The 27,808-nt window shown below is 41.8% G+C and overlaps 1 protein-coding gene across 2 annotated transcripts; it reads left to right on the top strand.

The window, feature by feature from the left end:
* Nucleotides 1–309: 309 nt before the first annotated feature.
* On the top strand, nucleotides 310–24,365 carry SOCS6 (suppressor of cytokine signaling 6). Of its 2 annotated transcripts, XM_084778025.1 has the most exons (3): nucleotides 310–504; nucleotides 6,202–6,325; nucleotides 21,922–24,365. In XM_084778025.1, the coding sequence occupies exon 3, from the start codon at nucleotides 22,047–22,049 to the stop codon at nucleotides 23,688–23,690; it is 1,644 nt and encodes a 547-aa protein (XP_084634151.1). In that variant the 5' UTR covers nucleotides 310–504; nucleotides 6,202–6,325; nucleotides 21,922–22,046; the 3' UTR covers nucleotides 23,691–24,365. The 2 variants fall into 2 exon arrangements, with proteins under 2 accessions (XP_084634151.1, XP_084634152.1); XM_084778026.1 differs by lacking the exon at nucleotides 6,202–6,325.
* The last annotated feature ends 3,443 nt before the right edge of the window (nucleotides 24,366–27,808 follow it).

Raw genomic sequence — 27,808 nt, forward strand, 5'->3', positions numbered from 1 at the left:
GGGTAGAAGACTTGAAAGAAGGGCTAAGGCTAGTCCTCTTAAGGTGTCTTTCAAGCCAGAGAAGGTGCTGGAAGGCTTTCCTACTTGTGGCTCTGCCTGCCCAGGGTGCTCTGAGGCCTGAGAGTCCCGGAGAGAAGCAGAGTGTGGTACCTACACCTTCCCAGAGCGTCTGCGGTCTGAATACTGCTCCGCCTGCAAGCGGCTCGGGAGCCCGCTTGGGAGGAGGGGAGGGGGCGGGGACAGGGGCGGGGCCGCTCGCACCCGCGGCCCCGCCCTCCGCGCCGACGCCCCGCCCCGCGCCGACGCCCCGCCTACCGGGCTGTGCGGAGGGCGCGGGCGGCCCGGGGCTGCTGCGCGGAGGCTCCGCTCCCGCCTGGGCCGCAGCCGCGCGCCCTCCCTTCGGGGGAGGAGGAAAAGGAGAAAGGAGGAGCGGCGGGAGGAGGGCCGAGCGCGGCAGTCGCGCCGCCGCCGCCGCCGGGAGGAAGCTGAGCCGGCGGCCGCAGGGTGAGCGGTACGGGGCGGCCGCGGGGTCGCGTGCTGCCGAGGGGGGAGGGAGGAGGGAGGCCCAGGCCCGCGCCCCGACCCTCGGCTCCGCGCCCGGCCCGACGCCGCCTTTGTTGCCCGCGGCCGGCGACTGAGCGAGGCCGGGGCTCGGCGAGGCCTGGGCGGCGGGGCCTGCGGGCCGGGCCGGTCGGGGCTCCGGGAGCGGGACCGCGGGACCGGCGCGTCCGTCCGTCAGTCCGTCAGTCCGTCCGGGCCGGGGCTGCGTGCCGGGGTTGAGGTGCCGAGCGGGGCCGGGACCGGGTGGGCGCGCGCGAGGTCGCCGCGGGAGGGCGGCGGGAGGAGGGCCGAGGCATTTAAACTGCCCTGCTCTGCTCGCACAGGCAGGCCCGCTTTGGCTCCCGGAGTTGGCAACTTCAGGTACACACCATTGTGGCTCTGAGCAGCACTGTCGGTGTTTCCCAGAGCAGGGCCTGGCCCAAACTTGGAAGAGTTGCGTGGACCAACTTAGTGTGTAGTCAGAACGCGATTTGGGGTTCTCATCCCCACTTTTTTGTAATGGGAAGCCGGTGAGACCGAGGTGGAACTCTGACTTCCGGTAAGGAGATAATGTTGAATTCTTGAAGGTCTCTCCAAGGCAACATGCTGCTGTGCCCGAGGACCGTGCATTATAATAATTGCAATTAAACTGTGAAATAACACGAGAGACTTAACAAATACAGTTTTAATTTATAGTGTTTCTTGGAATAAAGATAAACTTGTAATCAAACAAAGGTAAACCCTGCCTACGCAAAGGTGAACTATCAGCCACAGAAGGCAGCAGTTTACTTCACTGTTTATTAAGAAACGTACCAACTCTCTCAAGTGTAGAATCCACAAGCTTACTGGAATGAATGAATTTCACTTGGAGTGCTCAGGGCTGTGAAGGCAGTGAAAAACACCAGTGTCGTTGTTTACAGGTATTATACAGAAACATGCAGAAGAGGTAGCTATAGTCTGTGGCTTTCTTCTGCTCTGATTTCTCTCCAGTGCTGCATGTATGGATGTGGGGAGAAGACTTAGGATCCATCCCTGTCCCAGGAAAGTAGGTCACCTTAACCTTTTGGTGCCACCACTATCCCTAATGCTTGGTTCTTTGTAGGCATGGCTTACGGACTGTGGGCTCCGTAAGTTATCTAGGGCTGGACTGAGTCAGGGTCTGCCAAGTTATGTACCTCGACGCCTAGCTTTTATAGGGCTCCTCCGGTTAGCATCTCTTTAAAGATACTTACTGCTTCTGTTTGCCTTTATCTTTTAAGACTCCTCTGAATTGGTCCCCGGCCCTGCTCCTTTCCCTTCCAACCATGGAAACTAAAACACTGTCTCCCGCAGGGAGTCATCTGAGTGTCCTCCCTGCCTAGGACACCTTGCAGGGAGTGGCAAGGCAGGGATTTGGGTGCCAGCCGAAGCACAGGGTGTGGTGTGGAAAAAAAAAATGCTGCTGTACCAACTGGATTCCAAGCCCTTTACCTTCCTCGTTGTGCTCCAGACTTGTTTTAGAATGGAGAAGCCTTGCTTTTTAAGAGCTGTCTTTTCAGAGAACAGAAACCACGGCCTTCGTGGTCTTCTTCTGTAACTTTACTCCTTAGAGAAAACACTCGGTTTTTTTCCCCCCTCACTCTGGACAGTTTCAGGAAGCCTTGTGTTACCAAGAGGTAAAGGTAATTGTGTGGTCTTATCTAAAAGTCCTGAGATACACTGAAAGGTGGCAAAGCCTTTCTGTCCATTTCTGAGTTTCTCTGTGGTCAGAAGGAACAGGATGACGCACATACATGTACAGGCCATTGGAATGTGGGGCTTCTCCTCTGACCTCTTGTAGTTATGTAGTGGCTCTGACGTTTATGGTACCTGTGTACTTTTGTAAAATACTATTCAGGGGGAATCAGTATGGCTTTCTTAAGTGGCTGTCTTGTTGATATCGAAGTGGCTGTATTTTACATTTTAGTTTTCACACTGCACACAGAGGGCATGACGGACGTGTTAGGTGCTCATTTACTAGCATGCTGTGATCTGGAACAGGCTTTGGCCCTCTTGAGTCTCCTTACATGGATCTAAATCCATCTCATAGCTATAGTAAGTATATATTTTATTTGAAGTAAATCCATACTCTTAATTGGGCTACAGGATTTCTACATAGGTTTGCACCTTGTCTTATACTATGGTTATACCCAAGCCTTTCCGTTCCTTGGCATCCCACACCCAGCCTTGGTACTGTGGTTCTGTTAACTCGAAGTGTCCATCAGTGGCTCCTTGTGTGGGAGGTTTATTCTCAGGCCTTGCTGCCAGTGTCCACACCTCAGAGAACCTAAGTACCTTATGGCTCTTGAAGTAACAAATCGACATGTTTCCTTTAGACATTGCTGTTTAATAATTCTATTCCTTTTTTTCTGATCTGCTCTCATACAGGTTCCAGGAGGTGCCTGCAAAGGTCTTTTTTCCTTTTGTGTCCCCAACACATGCCATGGAACTTGGCCTCTTTCCCCTTTGTGTCTTTAACACATCCTGTACAGGGACATGCCATGCAGAAAGTGTATGTAGTTTTCAACACATTAAAGAAAGAGGCTTACTGTGTGGATAGTAGGTAGCCAATGGTGTTGTGTGTTGTTTGTCCTTGTTTAAGCTAATCTGTTCAGATGAATAAATCATAACACTAGTAAAACCAAAAATCTTTTATCCACATGACTCAAGTAATCATTCACAAAGAAAACCATTTCCCTGTGGAGCCATAACATGTATGAGTTGATTGATGGACCAAACTGGGTTATGGCACAAATGTACAGATTTATAAGTGTGGTTATTTGTCAGTGTGTCCTCACTGTTTCCTTACACAGCTAAGTGAAGTCAAGCCTCAGTTATCTGGAACTTCTTGGCAGCCTCAGTTTTAAACAAAGAATTAAGCAAGAAATAAAAACCAATTTGGAATTAGACATGTCAGGCACTTAGAAGACTGACTGCAGCAGTCTCTCACAGGGATACAAATCTAGATTGAATATTAACACTTTGATTTGGTAGAAATAGCTTTTAAAAAGTTTTGTTTTTTTAATCTGTGAAGTATTAGTTTCTGAGAAGCAAGATGACAAATTGAGACAGTGTATGTACTAGGTTGGTGTTTAGAGTATAGCAAATGTTAATGGTGATTAAAATGTACTCTGCCTAGTCAAAAGTAATATATGGAGGAACTATCAGTGTCTCTGCATGATGCAGACTTTCTTGTTAACAGAAGTCCAATATGGGAAAAGGGTATAAGCCACAGTGGCGAGGGACACAGACATGGCAGGGGACGGTAACTGGGTATCTGCACAGGTAACTGGCAGTATGCCAGCTGCTAGGCTATGTGTGTGTGGAGGCGGCAGTCACAGGTCATAATGCCAGTGGAGTTTGGCTGTGGGCTCTTAGTTGGTGTAGTCCTCTCTGCACTTCCTTGACATGTGGCGTGAAGGTGTCTGTCTTCTCTTTACAGACACCAAACTAAAGTATTGTCTTAAAATTATTGAAAAGATTTTAAAGACAGTTGTAATGATTATTCCATTTTCCCATAGCCAACTCTTGGGCATTAGAGGGAAAAAGACAGAACTGATGAAATATAAGATGTCATTGAAGACCTTAGTGGCAACAGCAATATCAATAGACCCTAAGGGTAGCAATGTCATCCTGAAGTTTTTCAACAGGTTAACTTGGTCTCATTGTGCATCTTGGAGATTTATGCATCTCTACACAGAAGTTTAATGACAGCATGAGATTGTGTTTAATGTGTGACCTTGTTTAACTCCTTACAAAGGCAGGTGTGTGGCTCCTGTTAGATAAGATTTTTACTAAAAAATTGTTCATTTGGTTTTGATCTTTATAATTACATGAGTAAGTTTGATTTACTAAGTATTTTAGAGAGCCAGCTCTTTGCTATAGCCCCTACTCTGAGCATAGTGTCAGTAGTGTACCAAATAGTTGAAGCAACAGGTTTGACACACTTAGACTAAGATGAGTTCTCATTGGTGGATACACTGCTTTGCCTGTGTATTACTTTTGTGCAAATTTTGTTTTGAAATGTGTAATGCATCATTCTAAAAGTTTTTTTTTTTTTCCAGATAGGGTTTCTCTGTGTAACCTGTCCTGGAACTCACTTTGTAGCTCCACCTGCCTCTGCTTCCTTAGTGCTGGGATTAAAGGCATGTGCCACCATGGCCTGTAATCTTTGTTCTGAATTGAAATACTATCTTCTTCAATGCGTCCCTTGTCTGTTGGCATCCCTTTTAAGGGGGGGAAAAAGCATATATAGGGAATGTTGCCAAATATTACAGAATGCCAGAGTATAGAAACAAGTAGGAACTATCTGAATTTTTGTACTTTTATACATCTATAAAACTTGTAATTTCAGGCTAAAAGGAGTTCAACAGATTATAGTCAGGCTTCATCCTTTTTACAGGTGATAAATCAATTAGTCAATTCAGACTGGCATATGTATGCAGTTAGCCTAGTTGCATGCCACTTCTCTAGAGGACTTCAGCATGTGGTCTCATACACACAGCTCTTGCTGCCGTTGATGCCAGTGGTTTCATTTAACCTTGGGATTTGGGCATTTGTACTTCATTTTCATGAGCAGTCATCGGGGAGATGTAGGAGCAAGGACCGGGAGCCTGTCAGTCTGGAAGGTTATTCTCAAAGTGAATCCTTTGTTTTCCTTCTTGAGTTGCTGAAGCTCACATGTGTAGAAACATCCTGAAAAGTGAGGAGGAGGTAGTACCTTTCTCTTTTTGGCTTGTGTGTCAGAAAATTCTTGCTCTGAATATTTGGTTTATAGTTTGATGCATGTAGAATTTTAGGTACTATTTACTCAGGAGAAAAAGTAGGACTGATGGGTTACCCCAAAATTTAAGTGTGTTATGAAGGAGTAAGGTTGGTTTTTTGCATTTCTAGTCTTTGGAGAGGTGGGCTCATTGTGACTTCTCTTGGACCAGTATGCTCTTCTGTAATTACAGTCCTGTGCCCTCTGGCAAGTGGAGAGAATGCTAGGGAATGTGGGAGCGTCAAGGAAAGCCACTGAGCTGTTGGTGCCGGTCTTGGAGGTTTGAAAGCATTGCCCACTGTCACGTTTTTCACTGTTCCCTTGGGCCAGTTACCACTTGTTTACAGCAGTTGTGTCTCTGGAAATATTTTTGTAGTTCCTGTATTATCTATTACGTATTAAAGCTTTACAGTGGTATTCCTCATTATTATTATTAAAATATATTGTTCTGTTGGTTTTTAAACTTACGCTCTTCAGTTCTAGGAAAGACTTTAAACTTTGGCTACAGGAAGACCTAGATTGATTTATTAAGTATTTTCTCAGTGTTTCATGGCAATCTTTGGAGGGTGTTTTTGTTGTTATATTTAAATATTTCACAATGAATTTTGGTTTTCTTGCCCTTCTGTACTCCCTTTATAAGAATAATCCTGGACTTATTTCAAATTTATGATTTTTTTTCCCCCTCAGGCCTGTTTCTTCTTTTCTTCCCTTCTAGAAGGCTTGAAATGTAGCTCTTTATTTTTTAGTGCTGGAGCTGGAAAGCAGGACTTGACACATACTAGGCAGATGTACTATCACTAAGCCATGCGCGTGCTGGATCTAAGGCTTGTTTAAGCTAGTTAACATTGTTCCCAATGGTCATACTTTCCTTTTGCTTTCAGGTTTTCATTTTGTGTGGGAAATGGTAGTATGCTGGTCAGATTTTTGTCAACTGGACACAAGCTACAGTTATTTGGAAAGAGGAACTCTAAGTTGAGAAAATGCCTCCATAAGATTTGCCTGTGGGTAAGTCCATAGTACATTTTCTTGATTAATGATTGATGTGGGAGGCCCAGCTCTGAGCGGGTGGTCCTGGTTGGTAGAAGAAAGCAGACTGAGCAAGCCAGGAGGAGCAAAGTGGTAAGCAGTGTTCCTTCATGCTTCTGCTACAGTTCCTGCTTCCAGGTTCTGACTGTGATCAGAGTGTTTAAGCCAGATAAACCTTTTCCTCCCCAAATTGCTTTTGGTCGTGGTGTTTTATCATAGCAGTAGAAATCCCAGCTAAGACAGGTAGCAATTAACATGTACGCTCTTTCTGGCTCATGATGGACTTTTTGTTGCTGTTTGTTTTTGAGGCAGTTTTGCCAGGTTGCCAAGGCTAGAACTCACGCGTTGTCTATGCTGAGATCCTCTGTAGGTCCTGTTTTCATGCCTCAGGATTACAGGCCTGCACCATCTACTCAGCTCAAGAACTATACGGTTGATCAGGCCCTCACACAAAAGTAGCAGCTAGGTGGTGTGCCTCCCCGCCCCCCACACTTTTTTTTTTCTTGTTGTAGAGCTCAAACTTAGGCCTTAGTTACTTATGTTAGCAAGCAAACACTTTACCACATTCTGTATCTCCTGCCCCAAGCCTGTTGATCTACAGTGGGCAACATGGATTGTTTGTTATATCTATCTATCTATCTATCTATCTATCTATCTATCTATCTCTATCTATCTATCTATCTATCTATCTCATGGATAGTTTTAAGTGATTTGTTATTTGTTTATTTACATGTATTTATTCTGGTGAGGGATGTGTGCCGCAGTATGAGTGTTCAGATCAAATGATAACTTGGAGAAGTTGGTTCTCTTCTACCACTGTTGAGATTCTTGGTTTGAACTCAGTGTCAATAGTCTTTACCTGTTGAACCAACTCACTAGCCCAAGTTAGATCATTTTAAAAAGTGAAAAGAGACCTCATCTATATGAACTCTCAATAATCGATTATTTTAGGTAGATTAGTTTACAAGGAAATCAGTCTTTTTGTGAGATTGCCATATTTTTTTGCTTAATATGGCTATTTTGCTTAAATGATTATTACTTTCTGAGAGTCTCTGTAGCTCTAATGATTGATGGATAAAGTTTACTGTAGCTCTTTGTGCATTTAATAGTCTTAACATGAATTACTTTTTATATCTCAAATCTGTTATTCTAAAATTTTACCCTTTTCTTTCTGTTGATTCTTCGTGAGTTTCACGTCCTGCTCATCTCCCTGGCCTCTCATATCCACCCTTTGCGCTTGCAACACCGTCCCCACCAATAACACACACAAGCAAACAAGCAATAAAAACCAAAGCGTAGAAAATATCTCATGGTGGAAGGTGCAATGTGTCCCAGTGTGCCCCACAGTATATCCCCCTGTCCACACATACTGACTTGCATATGCTCACCCTAATGCTTTATTGGTCTGATTCGAGATCTCTGGCTTCTGTGACACCATCAATATTGGGTCATCAGTGGGATCCTCCAGGTTATCCTGTTGTTGCCCTGTGTCATGGAGACCCTGCAGCTGTGGATCAGCAAGATCAGCCCTTTGACCCATCCTAAATGCATGCAGGCAATATTGTAAAATCTGATTCTAAATTTAAGTGTAATTTAGAAAACTCAATTATTTTTACCATAAAGCTTATAACTTATGGAAGAGGTAATAAAAGGGCTTATGTGTTCTATATGCAAATGCATTTGAAGAATGAACAGATTTCTTTCTTGATTGGAACTTCTGTCTTAAGATCTACAGACTCTCAGAACAAACAAAGCAACTTCACTACGTTTTAGTCATTATTTGTATGTCTGTTTTGCCTGTAGAATCTGAGTTAAACTACTTACTGTAATAGTTGAATGCACTGAAGAGATTTTAGATATGTGCAAGTTCTTGGAAAAAATATGTGGTTGTATCTTTCTGCTGTACGCCATTTTCACAGTCTGTAGTCTGCCTGGAGGCCTCTGAAACACTGAGTGCAAACCCCCAGCCGTAAGTGTGGTACTTCTCCTCTTTAGAGACCCCACCAGGTGATCAGGGATGGGGAGCACCAATGATGATAAAAGTTGACAGAGCTATATAGTGGCAGTCAGTGACCACTGTGTCCAGCGTGAAAGTCCCTGCATCCAGAAGCAGCCGTCGAAATTCTTAAAGAAGTTTACCTTACTTGGTATCTTAACCAGAATAAGTTGCACTTATTTCACAGGCAGTGGAAATAGTGAGCATTTTGGAGAATGTGTAATGTTTCAGCCAAAACCATACTGTTGACATTTATTAACTGTTGATTTTTAATTTTCAAACATCAGTTATGACAGTGCATCAGTGAATTCTATTAAAACAATTACAACACAGTCCAGGGTTTATTACATTACATAACATCACTAAATAGTACAGTAAATCTTTTCAAGTAGTCAGCTGTAATTGTGCCTTAGTCAATAAAGTGGGTATGTGGGGATCCTTAAGACTGTAATAGTGAGTTAGGTAGAGCGCACATGATTTCCTTTATCAGTATTGTCCTGTTGCCACTGGGTTATTACTGAGGAAACAGTTTGTTGAGATGTCTGATAGTTATTTTATAGATGACCTGGCCTAGGCACAGAGTGAAGGAACAGGTGTGTTTGTTACCACGTATTTTCAGTACAAACACCAATTCTCCAACATGAAAACTGATGTCTTCCATTAGGACACTGTCCAGAGTAGCACAGACCCACAGGTAGGAGCTCGGTCTACAGACTTCCCCATGCAGATGCCTACTTGAAGTTCTGGCTAGCTCTGCCATCTTGCTGACAGGCCATAAGTCAGAGGTTCACAGAACAACCTCTTCTGATTAGATAATCTGTAGAACTCAGTAAAATGCTTTAGTTCAGTAATGCATTGTAAAGATTACATACCAGGAACAGCTGAGTAGAAAGGCTGCATGGGATGAGGTGTTGGGTGTGATTTGCAGCTCCTGTGCTCCCTTAGCATTCTCTGCTCTCCCAGGACCTCTTGTGTCCAGAAGTTGTGATCTAGTAAAGAGTGTTTATAGATCCCAGCCAGTCTCTTTCCTTCCCTCCTGATGTGTGTGTGTGTGTGTGTGTGTGTGTGTGTGTAAAAGTTCCCACTTTGTAGTCTTAAGTCACTTCATTAGCTTACACTCTGCTGTGATTGAAAATCACCTGTCAGATCTAGGAAGATACTTTCATCACTCAGGAAATTGTAGGGATTAGCCCAGCTGAGTCAGAAAGGAGACAAAGACCAAATGTTTCCTATGATGCTATGCATGCTACTTTGAATTAGCAAGTGCCAATCCAGGTGTGAAATGAGTACAATAAATGTAGTGTGCATGTGCAGCTACACTAACAGCACTGAGTTTGTGGGTTGTACACCACCTGTAGCCTGGTGGCCTGGCACTCAGCCTGGCTGCCCCCAAAGGCGTGGGGATCTGCCTGATTCTACCACTAGGATTAAAGGCATGCAATAGCTACTACTTTCTAAAATGCAACATGTTCAATGAGTAAAATAATTAAGGAAAAGTGAACATTATTTCATTAATTTTTAAAAGCTAGCTGCATTAACTTTTTGTATGTGATTGACACTATGAACATTTTTTTTAGTGTTTAATGTAGCAGGAATGAAGTAAATGGGATTATAATAAAAGATTTGTAGAAAAGTTCATGTAAAACTTGCTCTGCAGGTTAGACATGTAAGTCTCCCTCCATGCTTTAAAGACTAAGGCTCTTTGTCCATATGGAAATACAGAACTCAGTAAGGAAGATAGTCAGTTGGGCCTCTGCAAACTTTGGTTGGTGCTTCCCTGTACGGTAGTTAGTGTCTGTAGCTTGTGAATAAACCCACTTAACATTTATTCAGACTTTTGCTATATTTATAAGTTGTCATTTTCTTTTATGGCAATTTTGTATCCATTCTTTTTAGGTTATATTTTTTTAAATCCACTTTTGTAGTCCTGAAAATACTCCTTTTTTTTTAAAGTTTATTTTGACACGATTTACAGGTCCTCAAAGAAGTAAAAGAAATGTTGTATTTCTTGCACTTCAGTTACTTTTATTTGCATGTACATGCCAGACATTGTGAAGCTGGCCTGCTGCACAAGAGATGAGGCTTCAGAGTACAGAATGAAGGGCTTTGTTACTTGGAATAGAAGCAGTCACCACTGTCAGCACCTGTCTTGTCTTTCTAGGACCAGTGCTTTTTATAAGTGTATAAACTAAGGTGAAGGAGAAGGCAAGAAAACTATCAAAATGCTATTGTAGTAATGGCAGGAGGACAGACTGAAACTAGACTCTGTTAGCAGAAGCTATTAAGTTTTGCATATATGTTGAAGGTAACTGTGATTGGGCTTTCATGACATTGTATGTGAGGCTTCAGATCAAAAGAGGAGCCAAGGGTGATTCTGAGTGCTTTGATCTGAGCCCTTGAAAGAGTTAGGTAGCTGTAAGTGGGAGTAGCATTTGGGTAAAGAAGTTTGGAAGTGAGGTGGAAAACATGCAGTTTAGTGTAAACCTGTTACGTTTCCTCTATCTAATACTTCCAAAGGCAGTGTCAAGAAGAGAGTTGAATATATTTGGCCTATTAATGGTGAGATAGGAATTTGGGAGTGGATGATCCATAGGCACTGTCATCACCATAAGAATAAGTATGGAGTCAGTGTGCTTAGCGACAGAAGAGGGGAACACATCTGAGTGTTGGTGTGCTCCATCAGCAAGAGGCGGAGGGGACTCAGCAAGGGAATCCAAAAGGGAGCGGACCTCGCAGCCAAGACGCAAAGTTCTATTGAGGAAAAGGACTTTGACTAGCATCTTGGATAAGGGCTGAACAGCTGGCCCCAGCCGGCTTGCTGTGGTGGGGAAGGGTGGCTGGTAAACAGTGGAAAGCAGGAGCTGTTGCTGCTGGTTTACAGAGGTCTTTAGGGACTTCTGCTGTGAGGGCAGTGGAGACAGAGCCATGACTGTGGAGAAAGTGTGCTGTTCTTGTGAGAAATAACGTTTTTACGAATGATCCAACAAAGGGGAAATGGTTAGGAGATGAGGAGTGCAAAGATAAGGCTGTGCTGTCTTTAGAAAGGAGCCCAGGAGAGGCAGATGTGGTGTTAATTGGATTGACAAGGTGGTAGAAAGCACGATTTCCTCATTTCCTTCAGTTTTGATGCTGAGGCTTGAACCTAGGACTTTGTACTTGTTGCAGAGGATCTCTACAGAGGAGCTTTATTCCTAGCCACAAAATTTCCTCTTGATGATTTAATTTCTGTGAAATTAGAGACTGAGCCATCAGCTGAAATTGAAGATGGAATTATTTAAATGTGAGGAAAGATGAGAGTGGAGTGGTCAGCAACAAAAGAGAAAACAACAACAAAATAATAAGAATAGACTTCTAGATAGCATTAATTGACCTCACATATTACAGTGAGAGACCCATCTGAGTAGTTTTTTCTAGCCATGGTCAGCCATGTGGTACAGGTGTGGCCAGTGCTCTGATGTAAGAGTGGAGGGAGGGAGTCATGTGGTACAGGTGTGGCCAGTGCTCTGATGTAAGAGTGGAGGGAGGGAGTCATTGCAGTGCCAGCTGTAGGCTGTGAGCTGTAGGGAGGGAGGTGTGCTGTTGGAATAGACTTGCCACACTTATTTAAACTTTGAATCCGTAAGGCCAATAGACTATGACTCATACTGTGTTGTGTAAAATCTTTTGTATATATCAATATAAAACTTTATATAAGATTTTATAAGATGAAAAGGAGGATGCAGTTATCTAGGCTTTACTAAAATAAAATAATAGTCTCATCCACTGACTTATTTTTTGTTTGTGAAGTTTTTGTTAGTTTGTGAAATAACTGACTCCTCAAAAGAAGCCTTCTGCTTTTCTTGAAACTAGTGGATTTATTTGGCCATCCCCAAGTTAAATCAATTTTTAGAAAAACAACAGAAAAAAAATCCTCACCAGATTTTCTCTGGAAAACATTCCAAGTTCGTTGTTAACTAACATGTCTAAAGACTTCAGGCCTCCAACAACAGCTCCTTCTGGTCTTCTTTCCCCCCTATTCTTTCTATATAATTGAGACCACACGTTACATATAATTTTATTTCCTGTGTTTTACATTTAACAAATGAACACTATGAGCTCTCCCGTGTTATTTATAACTGTATAAATACCAATTGCAGTGGTTCTCCAAGTTCCATTGTGTAGCTATGCCAGCATTTGTTTGCTGCTCTCATACTGTTGGAAATTAGGATGTTTTTGATTTTTAAAACTCCGTTATTTTTATTATAATTCAGGGAGCATTGTTATTTCTTAAAATGTATAAAAATAGTATTTCCAGGAGAGAGCATGATGATTTTGAAAAGTTGTCTATTATCAAATTAATTTGTATAACTTTATTAAGATACTTGTAAGCAATGGCTAATGTGATTAGGAAATTTTTGGCTGATTTGACTTGGAAAATGCTCTTAATGGTTTATTACTTTGATCCTTATACAAGGGTCATGTTTCTCTGAGTGTATTTAGCTAATTAGTTATGAGTGGAAAAATTCATCCCTACCTCATAAGTCAGTACTAGACTGACGAAGAACTTAAATATAAACACAGGCAAAACTATATTTCTCTGTCAAAGTACTTTCTTGAAAATAATAAAAGGATCAAATAACAAAAGCAAAAAAGTGACAGTCAGAAACAAAGATAGACAGAAAAACACAGCCTTATGTATGTAGCAAGGGGAAAAGCATGAAAGAAAGTAGGAAACAAGGAAATCTGTGGGGCAGGGCATGGAGAGACTTCTTCGCAGCTAGACTGTATTGTAAGGTCTTTGTATAATGGCATAGAGCTGCTTATGTAATCCCTTGGTGTATTAATCAATCATTGCTGTTAAAACTACCTGTTCATGGGCCATGACATACTCATAATGGGGCTCATCACCAGGCATGATGACCCACTATCAATTCCTGGGATGTATAAGATGGAAAGAGAACACAACCCTTTCAGGTTGTCCTTTGACTTACACACACACACACACACACACACACACACACACACACACACACACTCTCTCTCTCTCCTGACAGTACAGCCCTTCCATAAGCACATACAAAACCAACACTACAATTTGATCATAATGATTTCTACGTGTTGTCACATTTCGTTTGCTGATACTGAGTTAAGGCTTTCTGGATGACTGAAGGATACCCACCTCCAGTTCTCTTGATGTGTTTCACTTTGGTATTAGGTAGCACTGACCTGGAGTGATTTACAAAGTATTTATTTCTTCTCTGTTATGTGAAAAAAATTGGTTAGATTTACTGCTCTTACTGGTTTTACTGTTCGTTCATTGCCCCTCCCCTTTCTCTCATTTATTTTATGTGCATTGGTGGTTTGCCTGCGTGTATGTTTTTGTGTGTGAGGGTGTCAGATTCTGGGTTACAGACAGTTATCACCTGCCATGTGGGTGCTGGATTTTGAACATGGGTGCTCTGGAAGAGCAGTCAGTTCTCTTTAACTGCTTAGGCAGCTCTCTAGTCCCCCTGGAGACATTATTAAATGGTCTAAGGGTTACCTTGTTTTTCTGTAAGGTAGAAATAAAGGTAGCCTCTTTTAAGTAGAACTCTTGTGAGGGGGCAGGAATGTACTTTTGGTGCATTCTGACCCCTACAGCTGCAGCCATGAGCTCTGCAGTCAGCCAGTGAAAAGAGGAGCTTGGAGCCAGCTCCCTCCTCTTGGCCCGAGTCACTGAATGGTGCAGCATCCTAAGCCTCTTCTACATGATTGCTGACATCTTAGACACCATGCTGGAACCTGAAGCCCTGGAGAGTACTGCTTTTGTCCTTCAGGCTGTGTGGGGTGCATTGTTTTGTTTTGTTCTCTTTTCTTTTTTTAATTATTTTTCTTTTTTTGCATATACATTTATATTATTACATATATACAATAAACTACATACAGCAAGAAGAACCACAAAACAATCAGGAATTATATAAATGTTACATTCGTAGTGTTTTGGCTATTTGTATTTGGCAACCTTGGAGAAAACATCTTTCCTATCTTAGTGGTCTAAGTCTTTGTTGTTGTTGTTTTTTAAACACATTTTTATTGAAAAATAAAATAATTTATATTACATCTCATTTGCTATCCCATCCCATGCATCCTCCCATTCCTCCCTCCCTCCCACTTTCACCCCAATCCCCCTTCCCTATGACTGTGACCGAGGGGGACCTCCTCCCCATGAATATGGTGCTAGGGTATCAAGTCTTTTCTTGGTAGTCTGCTATCCTTCCTGCGAGTGCCATTGGGCCTCCCCAACAAAGGGACATGGCCAAATATGGGGCACCAGAGATCGTGTGAAAGTCAGTTTCCAGTCTCCACTTACCTGTGGAGAATGTTCTGTCCCTTGGCTAGATCTGGGTAGGGGTTTGATGATGACTGCACGTATTGTCCTTAACTACTGCTTGTAGCTAAGTCTTCTGACTTTTGTGAAGCACTGTGCTTTGTCAGTGATTTGACAAAGGTATGTCTTAGAATCATAAGAGAAGTGTTAGAGGCAAAGAAGTGGGTAAATTACAGAAACTTGTGGAAATTGTATGAATAATGGTCACACTGCTTTAGGTGAATTTGGGTGCCAGGGTGTTAGATGTCATGGCTTTAGCTGGATGAGGTGTAGGTTCTTGGTGGCCACAGGGAGCAGACCCACCAGGGAGCAGGCCCACCAGGGAGCAGGCCCACCAGGGAGCAGACCACCAGGGAGCAGACCCACCAGGGAGCAGACCCACCAGGGAGCAGGCCCACCAGGGAGCAGACCACCAGGGAGCAGACCCACCAGGGAGCAGGCCACCAGGGAGCAGACCCACCGGGGAGCAGGCCACCAGGGAGCAGACCCAGGGGAGCAAGCCCACCAGGGAGCAGACCCACCGGGGAGCAGACCCACCGGGATAGATTGAATTGTGATTCAACTGGGAAGTGAAAGGCTGAAGTGAGTGTTAGGGATGTGGAACGAGGTCAGACATGAACAGTCTGTCTGCTTGTGACATTAAGAGTAGAAGGATATGGGCGTGGCTGGGGAGGGTGTGAGGGGAGTGCCTTGACAGAGCCCTGCCTCGTGTCACGCGATTCAACTCAATTCAACTCAGGCAGATGAGCTAGCGTGGAACGGTTGTTCAGTCCTGAAGTTACACCTGCTCATTGTCTAGAGAGTCCTAGATAAGGAAAGTCGGCTTCCTGGCTGCTTTCCTGTTCTGTTGAGATGAAACTATTGCTATCTATGTGTCTCCTGAGATGTTTAGTGTGCCAGTTTAGGTACACACACACACACACACACACACACACACACACACACACACACACACATGACCATCCTTGCATTTTGTTTTTTAGGGTTTTTTTTTTCCTCAATAATTTTTCTTGGACATCTTTCTTTGCCTGTATGATTTATTGAACTAGTAGTCTGTAAATATTTGATGTGTCTTTGTATGTGCTTGCTACAATTTAGGTTAAAGTTGTGTTTTTTCCAAGATGAATTATGCATTATAAAGGTGTGTGTTGTGATTAAGACTTTACAGTCAGCTGAAGTGTATGATTTAGGCAAGTGTTTTAAGGCTGTTTGTGTCTCAGTTTCCCTATTTAGAAGAACTATTGCTATTTACTACTAGCAGCAAGCATTTAGCCTAATATGTATAAGACTTTGCTTTAAGGAGATTTCATATTGGCCCATTTTAACTTCATAAGTTACATAAATGGCAGATTAGTTATGTCTAAGATCATACAGCTGCTAAAGAGAGCTGGGATGTGCAGCAGAAACTCAGTCTAGTTCTACAGTGTCAGAGCTGCCTCATCAAAGTCACATGGTTCTAAGATTTTAAGAACTGATGAAACAGTGTATTCGGAAGACTTAGTCCTCTGTCACTCTGGCAATATTTAGCTTATATTTACCACTGTAAACAATGCAAACAACAGGCTTGTTAAACAATTATAGAAGGAACATTGTTGTCTTTATAACTTTGACACAAGAATGTATCCAAAAGACAAATCTAATTGCATGTCTAGTTGGTTAAAGCATATGTGAATTTTAAAAGTTGATAAATGTTTTCAAACAATCTCACAAAGCTGTTTCCAAATTCTGTTTTAGCGGTAGGTTATAGTGCTGACTCCTGAACTCCTGGGTAAAAGTATATTCATTCTCATTCTCTCTCCCCCTACCCCCCCACCCCCTCACACACCTCTATATGCTTTTAAAAAAAATTTATGTTCTTGGGTGTTTTGCCCGCATGTGTGTCTGTGTGAAGGTGTCAGAAATCCTGGAGTTATAGACAGCTGTGAACTGCCATGTAGGTGCTGGGAATTGAACTGAGGTCCTCTGGAAGAGCAGCCAGTGCTCTTAACTACTGAGCCATCTCTTTAGCCCCAGTATTATTTTTTTTAATACTTACTCATTTTATTTATCTGTATATGTGTGTGCCTGAATATAGATGTGTGCACCACACATTTGCATATGCCCTCAGAGGCCAGGTGAAGGTCAGGTGATTGTGAGTCATCTGACATGAGTGCTAGGGACCCAATCTGCAAGAGCAGAAGTGCTTTAACTGGAGAACTAGCTCTCTGACCAGAAGATACATTCTTTTACATTTACATTTTTATGTTTGTTACAGTACCTTTTACCTTTACATACATAAGTAATGTATGTACATAAGTCCCATACTCACCTCTTCCTTTTTTCAATTTTTTTCTCATGTTCCATTGCATTCCCTCTCAAAAACATGACCTCTTTGATTATTGTTACACCTGCATATGTGCAGAGACATTGTAAGAACAACTTGCTAAGTCCTTTTAGTGTTGTTTATATGTGTGTGTGTTTAGGGCTGACAACTTTAGATTGGATAACTTATCATGGGGCCTATTCCTGAAGAAGATTAATTCCTTCTCTTTCTCTCTTAGCCATTAATTCATTCTCTTTTAGAGGTGGGATTTTGTGAGATTTCCCCCATCCACTTCAGCTGGTCAGCTGGTGTTGTCATTGTGCAAATCTTGTTTAGGTGACCAACATGGGAGTGATTCCCTGTTGTTCCTAGAATACACCGTCTTCTGGATCTTTGGTTCTTAGAGTTTTTCTGCACCCTCTTCTACAATGTTCTCTGAGCCTTAGACGTAGGTTGTGTTATAGATGGATCAGTTGGGAGTGGGCACTCCGATGTGTCAGTTCCCTCTGCATTATGGCCAGCTGTGGGCTCCTGTGATGGTTTCTGTTGTAAAATGAAGCTTCTCTGATGAGAGATAAGAGTTACCCCTTAGAATAGGTATTTAGAATGCAGTTAGGAAATATAATAGTTTAGAAAAGTGGCAATAGTTCTTTTGGGGTCTGTGAGCTCACCAGCCAAGGTTAGTTGGCTAGGTTTTCAGTACCAGGCATGAATTCCCTCCTGTTGAATAGACTTTGAGTCAATTGAGATCGCTATTGTTTATCCTCAAGATATAAATGCCACTAATATAATAATAAAATAATGTACCCTTTGTGTGTTTTGCTATGCTGACCATTGTTGTGGTTTCTAGGCCTTACCGAGGTGGGTCTTTTAACTGCTTTTCTCCCTTAGCACCTTTGGATAATCCTCACACAGGAAGCTTTCAGGTCAGTTCCAATTGGAAAGGTGGTTTGCTGTGCCTGGTGAGAGAGGTTTTGTTAACTAATCTATGGCTCTTAGAATTATATCATTTGAATTTCCTACTTAATGAGTTTTCAAAATGAGGTATAATTTACTTACAATGAAATTAAATCTTTTAGTACACAGTTCATAGAGTTTTGACAAGTGGATCTATCCAGTTAAGCCTCACCATAGTTAAGGTCTCATCACTCCCAAACTCCTCAGATTTCTTAAATTTTTTTAATTTCGGAGAGAATCAGGGTCTTCTCTGTCCTGGGCTGGCATTGAATCCCTGTGTAGCTGTGAATTCCTTTGACTCCAACTCTCCAAGAGTGGCAGGTTTGTAGACCTGCAAAGCACACTTGGCTTACATGCAGCTAGGGATTAACCCCAATGCAAACATCCCATTGCACAATGAATAAACAAACAAAGGCATTTTGAGAGAAAAATGAAATATTCATTTGAGGCTGGCTACACTGGCTGCCCCTCCCCCAAGAAACAATATTTTCAGTTAGAGCTTGTTCCCCTTCAGTTTATATTTTTTTCCATGCATGATTAGCGTGAGCCTCTCACGGCCATGAAGCCAGTGGAAGGATTGTTGCTGATGACCCAGTTTAAAATTTCAGACAAAGGGTACAATTGTAAAAATTTGTGTCTCCCACAGTTGCCTTAACTACTTTTCCTATCTAAGGACTTTGCTAGTGTCATAAGTGGTGATATTCACAAATCTGATTTAAACAAACAAAAAACCCTTGGTGCGGTATAATTAACTGAAGCACAGTGTGAACATTGAATCAAATGCAAGATACAGTTAATTTCTGTGCAGTAGAATAAAAATAGGAATCTTGATACAGTTTTAGGCTTTCTGGCACAATTTAACTTTTAAGAAATTATCTTTTAGGGTTGGAGAGGTTGATTGCTCAATGGATAAAGTATTGCACAAGGGTAAGGACTAGAGTGTGGATCCCTTAGGGGTGTTATGGCCCACCTCCTGAAATCTGGGTGCTGGGCACCAGAGGCAGACAGATCCCCAGGGCTATTGGAAAAACTTCAGGTTCAGCTTCAGGTTCAGGGAGAAACCCTGTCTAAAAATAAAGAAGTGTAGTATAGGAAGACACTGCAACATCAGCTGTAGATGCTGTGGAGGAACACATCCACATGTACACACGAAACTGCTACTTCAGTTTGGTAAAGAAAAGTATTAAGCAAAATACCTTTTCCCACTGTCTCTGTTTGCTGGATTCCTTTTACCCTTGGATAAAGAGCACTGAGAGATGAGATGCAGAGGCAGGCGTAGCTCTGTGTATTCTCTTGTCAGCACAAGGTTCTCTGTATGTGAGATGGTGCCACTTTTCTCTCTCACTCTGTTTTTAGTGTTTGGAAAGTGTGGTTCTTTTTCAGGAAACTGATGTGTGTTAGTGACTAGTACATTCATGTTTTTCAATAAACAGGTGAGTATTTTTAGATTTGCTTTTAGTATCTATTAGGAAAATTTTCAACAGACACAACACATGTAATTAAATCAGTTTGTGATTCCCAAACAGCATTTTTCAAGATTTTTTAAAACAGTAAAAACACAGAGGTGGAAAGCTTAAGCAGCACTGATGAAAGGACTAACTAGACCTATGGGCAGAGCCTGCGGCACAGGAAAAGAAGCCACTGTTTCCAGGAGCAGGTGATTTAGTGTCATTGGACAGATTTTAATTTTTCTGAGACTAGGGTCATTTTTATAAAATGAGAGTAACAGCTACTGTGTGTGTTAACTTTAAGTCATTGTTTGACTTGTCTCTAAAACTTTTGTATTGGATGTTAGAAGTGAATGGTTCACAAGGCTACCTGGAATTATTCCTTTAAAAAGAGGTGGTAGCAGCTGGGTGCTGTGGTGAACACCTTTAGTCCCAGCACTCAGGGAGACAGAGGGAAGCAAATTGCTATGAGTTTAAAGCCAGCCATGTCTACAAAATGAGTACAGGTTAGCCAAAGCTACACAAAGAAACCCTGTCTCAAAAAATAACAAAAAACTATAGCAAGTTGTAATTCCCAGATCTTGCATGTTAAAAGAAAATAAACAAAACGAAACAGACAAACAAACAAACGAACAAACAAGCGGTAGCACCCACACAGAGTGGTGGCCGCACACTTGGGGAGTGGCAGCGTGAGGCTCATTGAGCTCAGATTTATTATTGGCTACATAGTGAGTTCCAGGCTAGCTGATTTACCTGAGACCTTGTCTGGAAAAAGTCATAACATGTAGATGGTTTTTTCTGTCTGTACTGTATTCTATTTAAACAATATTTCATGTTCAATGTGTCCGTGGCTGTGCGTGTGCATATGTGTGTGTGTGCGTGCGTGTGTATGTGTGTGTGTGTGTGCATGTACCACAGTTGTTTGTATGTACGTCAGAAGACAACTTCGAGGTGGTTTTTGCCTTCCACTGGGACCTAGAGCTTGAACTCAGCCTCAGTGATAGGTGTCTTTGCCTGCTGGGTCATCTAACTGGCCTGTACAGTTTTTAAATGTCTAAAACCTTTTTCCTTGAGCCATTCTACAAAGTTTCAAGTATATGCGTAAACTTAAAACTTAGCAGTTAGAAAAATGGCAGGATTGATTCAGAACATTTACGGGCACAAGACAGATGGTAATTCTATAAAAAGATGGCATGTATTTTTGGAAGTGCAAACAGGAAAATAGATAGTCTTTAAATTTTTCTAGAGTAATCTTTGCCTAGAAGATTCAAGAAAGAGATTAAAAAACATATGGCTTAATTGAGCTACTTTCTAATATCTAAGATTGGATCTTGTCCCCTTAATATTAGAGTCAAGTTGCATATGTATTGGGAGTGTTTTTCAAGTAGATATCTGCCAAGTGCTTTTCTCATCTGTGGTGTAGATATGTGATAGTGGCAAATGGGACTGTTGGAACCCCAGATTTAGTGAAGTTACCAACTCAGAGTCAGCTATCAAGTCTGCTATCTGGGAGTTAGCCTCTATGCTTGGGGACAAGACCAGATACTTAGTAAGTTCACTCAGTACACAACTTCATGTTGAAAGGAGCTTGTGCTTCAAATATTTTTAAGTATTTCATTTTTTACAGTGTCTTTCAGAAGCAGTCTATGACAATGAGACTGTTAAGACCACTGCTGCTTTTTGTGGGGATGATGTCGCTGTCCCCAATTGGTTGTCTGCTCTGAGTGGTTTCAGTGAGCACAGTTTCATGCAGATTCTGTCTGTACAACAACCACCTGCTATCTGTAGTTAAAGCCTAACACTTGCAAAATTCTTCAGTCAACTCCCACCTGCTTTATCAGTCTGTTTCAGATGGATTTGTATTGTAATTTACTATTCATGTATCTGTCTCTTCTACTAGCTTGCTGGCATTCTAGATCCTAATGCTCTCATTCATGTTATTACACTGTGTTGTGCATGTAGTAGGGGTTAGTAAATGTTTACAGAGTGAGTTAGAGCTGTGTCTGCTGAGTTGCTCTAAGTTGTAGGTGGAAAGGTTTAAGCTTTGCCTGCATTTTTCTTCTTCAGGCAGCAGTGTTTCTGTGATGGCCAAGGCCTTTGACTTCAGAGTGCAAAGGGTGTTAGAAATGACTGTGTCTCCTAATATCTATGTGTCATTTGAAGTGTGGGCTTCTTCTTCCAGATCATTATGCCTTCACGTGATTTGCTCCTTTGGCCTGGTGCATGGGCAGCAGTGAGGAGTCTGCTCAGGCCTGGTGTTGAAGCCTGGTCAGTAGAAAAGACCTAGCCCTGGCCTATGTAGTAAACACAAATCAAAAAACAAGAAGTAAATAGAGGACGCAGTGATTGCCCAATGACCAGTCTATAGCAGGCAGTTATTCTAATCTTCAAAAGGGTACTAACCATTCCTAAGAATAGATTTGGGTGCTTTTGTTTTGAACCAAAAAAAATTTAGAAGTCTGCTAAATTTTATTTGAAAACAAACATGTTGAATGGCTTTCAAAATACTTTTTTTTTCTTTTTCAGAAAATAGCTCCAGAGGTTAAATAAAGCCAGGCAGAGTTCACCCATGAGGCATCGCACCCCTCCCGATGTTTGGGGTTATTTGCTCCAGAGAGAAATTGACCCCTTGGATTAGGTAACTAGTCACAATGAAGAAAATAAGTCTGAAAACTTTCAGGAAATCTTTCAACCTGAGTAAAAGCAAAGACGAAACAGAGTTCATGGTGGTTCAACCGCAGTCCCTCGCTGGCGACTTTGTGAAAGATGACTCCTTATTTGGGAGCTGCTATGGCAAAGACGTGGCCAGCTGTGGCACTGGCAGTGAGGACGAGAAAGGGAAGAGCAGGTCCAAAAGTGAAAGCTTGATGGGTACCTTGAAGAGGCGCTTGTCCGCCAAGCAGAAGGCCAAGGGCAAGGGTGGCACTGTGCCCACAGATGAGGATACTTTCTCGTCGGCTTCAGCGCCTGGTGGCCTCAAGGATGTGCGTGCCCCACGGCCCATCCGTTCCACTTCTCTGCGCAGCCACCACTACAGCCCCACGCCCTGGCCACTGCGTCCCACCAGCTCAGAGGAGACTTGTATCAAGATGGAGATGCGGGTGAAGGCACTGGTGCATGCTGCCAGCCCGGGCCCAGTCAACGGTGTGCGCAAGGAGCTGCGTGATCTCCAGCCCAAGGAGCTGCGTGACCTGCCACCCAGGGAGTTGCTGCAGCCCAGGGAACTGCATGACCTGCAGCCAGAGCCACGCCCTGAGTCCCGCTGCAGCCCCGGCTCACCTGGGGACCTGCGCCTCCACCTGGAGGAACACGTGCCTGTAGTTATCGGACTCATGTCTCAGGACTACCTTCAGTACACCGTGCCTTTAGACGACGGGATGTGCCCTCTGGAAGGGCCACGCAGCTGCTGCCTAGACACATCCTCTCCCATGGAGGTGTCAGCTGTGCCCCTGCCAGGGGCTAGTGGCACCTTTTCTGAAGATGACAGTCAGGTAGACCAGGACCTAGTTGTAGGCCCAGAGATCCTTGTGGATTCATCGGTGAGCAACTTGTTGATTGGCACCACAGGAGTCATGTTGCAGAGCCCTAGAGCAGGTCATGATGATGCCCCTCCCCTCTCACCATTGCTACCTCCAATGCAGAATAACCCAATCCAAAGGAACTTCAGCAGCCTCTCAGGCCCAGACATGCACATGGCCGAAAGTGTTCGCTGTCATTTGAATTTTGATCCTAACTCTGCACCTGGGGTTGCGAGAGTTTATGACTCAGTGCAAAGTAGTGGCCCAATGGTTGTTACAAGTCTTACGGAGGAGCTGAAGAAGCTTGCAAAACAGGGGTGGTACTGGGGCCCCATCACACGCTGGGAGGCAGAGGGGAAGCTGGCCAACGTGCCAGATGGCTCTTTTCTTGTTCGGGATAGTTCTGATGACCGTTACCTTTTAAGCCTGAGCTTTCGCTCCCATGGTAAAACACTTCACACTAGAATTGAGCACTCAAATGGTAGGTTCAGCTTTTATGAGCAGCCAGATGTGGAAGGGCATACATCTATAGTTGACTTAATTGAACATTCAATCAGGGACTCTGAAAACGGAGCATTTTGTTATTCAAGATCTCGGTTACCTGGATCTGCAACTTACCCAGTCAGACTGACCAATCCAGTGTCACGGTTCATGCAGGTGCGCTCTCTGCAGTATCTGTGCCGCTTTGTTATACGTCAGTACACCAGAATAGACTTAATTCAGAAACTGCCTTTGCCAAACAAAATGAAGGATTATTTGCAGGAGAAGCACTACTGAGAGATGGGGAGCCCTGCTTCTTGTACTCTGGGGTTCAGATGCGAGACTGGAGTACAGTTTACAGACTTACATCGCCATTGAAGTCTTTGCTGCCATAACTTTTAGTTTTTATGTGTGAAAGCGTCATCGATTTGTTCAGGGTGGGGAAGTGTCTGCCAGGAGCCTTGAGTTTATTGTGGTTCTTGGAAAGGGACGTCTTGATGGTCTGGAAGTGTGAGTTATCTCCTTACTGTGCAGAATCATCACAATGTGAACGACCAGATTCCCCTTCACGCCCCCGTCCTTTGCTGCTATCCACTGTGATTCTTATGCATTAAAGCACATTTCGTGTGTTTTCAATACTAAGTAAAATCAAATGAAACATAAATATAAATTGCTATGACATTAAATGGCCCAGTTGAATAAACATGTATGGGATAAAACATTTACATACACACTGAAAAATTAGTTTTAAGTCTCACACTTCAAAAGATTTGCTGAGAATTATGAATTGATACAATTAATAGAATGCAAATCTGCAACATATCTTGTACAACACTTTTCTAAATTTATTTTTTAAGGATGTGATAGTTGTTTTGGTTGTGAGAAGTTGAATTTTTCTCTTGCCTTCATTTTCATCTTGTGGTTTGTCTCTTTCGATAAATGGCCTTACATTAAAAATTATTAGAAGTTGTTGCCTTTTCTGTCACTAAACTCGGGTATAAATTGGCATAACTTAAAGCCCTGTAAAGCCCAAACCATTGGTACGAAAGTAAGATAGCCCTGGTTTCGTGTGTGTGTGTGTGTGTGTGTGTGTGTGTGTGTGTGTGAGAGAGAGAGAGAGAGAGAGAGAGAGAGAGAGAGAGGGAGAAGAGAGAGAGAGAGATTCAGTTAAATGTTTTATATATGATTTCTTTAGTCAATACTTTCTTCCATAAACATGACAAAACAAGTTTCATAAATGAGTTGTATTTTCTTACATTAAAGTTTATATAAAGTTGTAGACTGATTTGAATAGAAAGGTTATTTTAGAGTTGGCTTACCTTTCTTCTGTATAATCATTACAATGTACTGGATTTGACGAGTCTACCCCCAAACCAACAACCATGAATGACATCAGTTAAATAATTGGACATTGTGATGCATTGTGTGAGGAAAAATTGCAAAACCCTATCAGATACACAGAAATAGTTTCCTGCTTGTGACTGCCCCTTGAAGATAGCCTTTTGGTTTATTTTAATGTAGCTAATTCTTAAGTTTAGCATCTCCAGTTTTTTATCATTGTTTTAGAGAATGATGTACCCAGATTTTAGAAGTTATTTTGGAGTGTAGACTGTTGCTTTCAAGTTCAGAGTTCTGCAATAGTGTTACCAAAACTATTATGTGATAGGTAGTATTTAAAGATTGCCCCATTCAGAAAATGTTTCCAGTTACACATGCTTAAAAATCATAAGGGTAGCCAGGTGTGGTGGTGCATGTCTTTAATTCCAGCACTTGGGAGGCAGAGGCAGGTGGACCTCTGTGAGTTCTAGGCCAGCTGGGTCTACAAAGTGACTCCAGGACAGCCAAGGCTGTACAGAAAAACCCTGATACCTGCCCCTCCTCCCCCTAATCATAAAAGTAAAGGTCTTGGGTCAAACTTGCTGGCTTTGTCATTCAAACATACCTGTATCTTTACATTTTTCTCTATTTTTCTAGGGTCAGAATTGAGATATACAAGAAAAGGAACAATGCCATCATGTTACAGTGTTATGGCATTTTGACTTATAAGGAGCAAGGTACTTTTGATGAAATGTTTCTTGGACCTTGTTACAAAGAATTTCATTTTGATGTGTTTCACCTACTATTTTAGAATATAGATACACTGTAATAGTATAAGCATTCACTATTGGATTAAAAAGTAGGGGAGCGTTGTAGGCTTGTTATCAAATTAATGCAAGACACTTAGCTATTTTTTTTAACTATTTTTAAACAATTGAAGATATATCTAGGGTGAATTGAAAGTCCCCACATCTATATTAGATGGCAGGTGTTGTCACATGGTCACTGTATTGATGGTGAATGTTGATGGCTTCATGTTTCAAAAATATGCATATGTCCTCAAGATCATGCCTCAGAAGTCTCAGGACTGTCCCCAACATATCTCACATGAACATAGCTTGTTTCCCACTCTTTCTCGTGGTGCCATGTGTTTAGTATCTACCCATTCAATGTCAAGATTATTTTGATCTTCATATAAATTTTTCTAATCAACTTTGTGTTACTTTGTAGGGCAAATCTTTATTACGAAAAGCAACTTTTGATGAACTTAATTCCATTTGCAATTATTAGATTCTGATAGTTTGTGAATAAAAATCAAAGCATATATTGAGAAACCAGGTTCACAAATAGAAAGGTGTACTGCTAGTATTGTGTTTTTTGTAGCCAAGACATCCATCTGATGGAAGTGGGAAACTATGGGAAATACTGGCTTTGTACGGCACTGGTAAAATTGGAAAGAGAAGGAATAGGTCTCTGGCTTCTTGTATTTTGGCCTAGATGGAAGTTGGTTAACCTGGCTTTTTTGAACTTGGATGATACAGATACAACTTGTAAGCCTCTGTGTGTGTGTGTGTGTGTGTGTGTGTGTGTGTGTGTGTGTGTGTGTGTAATATTTTTGCTATTTATTTTAACTTTTATTCTTTACATACATACTGACCATAGTTTTCCCTGATTCCCCTTCCCCCAGTCTGATCCCTTCCCCCTCCCCCCCACTTTCCCCACCTCCTCCTCTAGATCTACTTCTCCATTTCCTTTAAAAAAAAAAAAAAAAACAAAGAGCAGGCCTCCCAGGGATATTAGCTTAGCATGACTTAACAAATTACAATAAGACTAGGCCTGACCCCTTAGAAGGAAAAGGGTCCCACAAGAACACCAACCACAACATTTATGCAGAGGCCCTAGTTCTGTAAGCCATTCTTGTCTGCACATTTAGATTTCCTAGGTTAAGGCAAAAAAGAAAAGAAAAGCAGGAAAGCTATCCATTTGTGACAAGTGAATCTGTTTGTTTGTTTTGTTTTGTACTCAAGTGTTTCACCACCAAACATGCTGGAGCCTAAGATTTATTCTAGGGCTTCCTAAGACATTCAACACATTTTTATAAATAATGCTATGGAAAGTACTTGAAAAAATACCTTGCTTTCTCTAAGGAAGACTGTTCTTTTTCTACATGGTGCAATAATCTGAAAATTTAGAAGGTCACATACCACAGTAAATAACCACAAAACTAAAAATAATTTTAAGGAAACCAGCCACATAGGGCAACCATTTTGCTAATGAATAAAATTGTGCCAAAAAAAAAGGCTAACTCATTAGCACTAAAGAAGTAAAACAAAATATACATCATAGTTTCTGAGCCAGTATTACTGAAACAGGACAAAAGTTATTGAAATCTTAAAGTTTTATACAATTTTTTTCCTAGTGCTAAGCATTTCTTACTGCTTTCAGGAATGCCAACCTTAATTACTGTACATTTCATGTTATGAGAGAAACTTTTGTGAATGAATCAAAATAATACATTTTGATTTGAATCTGAATTTCTTTCATTAAATGTGAAATGTTAATTAGAACATGAAACAACACCACCAGCAATAGACAGTTTTCTTGAATATTTAATGAGGAACAATATTCCACAAGTAACTTTAAAATTCTAAAGGTATGAGTATATTAATTATCAAAAATTGACTTCTTTTAATACTTTTTTAATCCTCTAAAGAACATTTTTTATAATATCCTTTATTGATCCGTCATAATATAAGGCAATTATGAATTTGCTTTTGAAAAGTTCTCCAACCAGAAAGGATAAAGTGGAGTCTTAGAATTTCCTAACTATATATTCGTGTTGGGGTAAGGAAGTTTCATAGTTGGTGTGCCATGAAATTAATACCTGCAATCCAGATTGCTGTAGTTTACACTTTGTATGTTGTAAATCTGGTGTGTACTGTTTGTATTGAGAACACCACAAAATGAATTATCCAAAGTCCACTGATTTAATATGTGTTTTGGTTTGTAAGCGAATTACAGTAATTTCTTGCACATTTTTTGGAAATTGATTGTATAAAATTTATGTATCTGCTTCTAGATACAGTATGTAAATAAAA

This window comes from Acomys minous (assembly GCF_964271855.1).
Source record: "Acomys minous genome assembly, chromosome: 4".
NCBI lineage: Eukaryota > Metazoa > Chordata > Mammalia > Rodentia > Muridae > Acomys > Acomys minous.

Excerpts from the sequence above, each read along its gene's own strand:
- SOCS6 (XM_084778025.1), top strand. The coding sequence starts at position 22,047 with ATGAAGAAAATAAGTCTGAAAACTTTCAGGAAATCTTTCAACCTGAGT.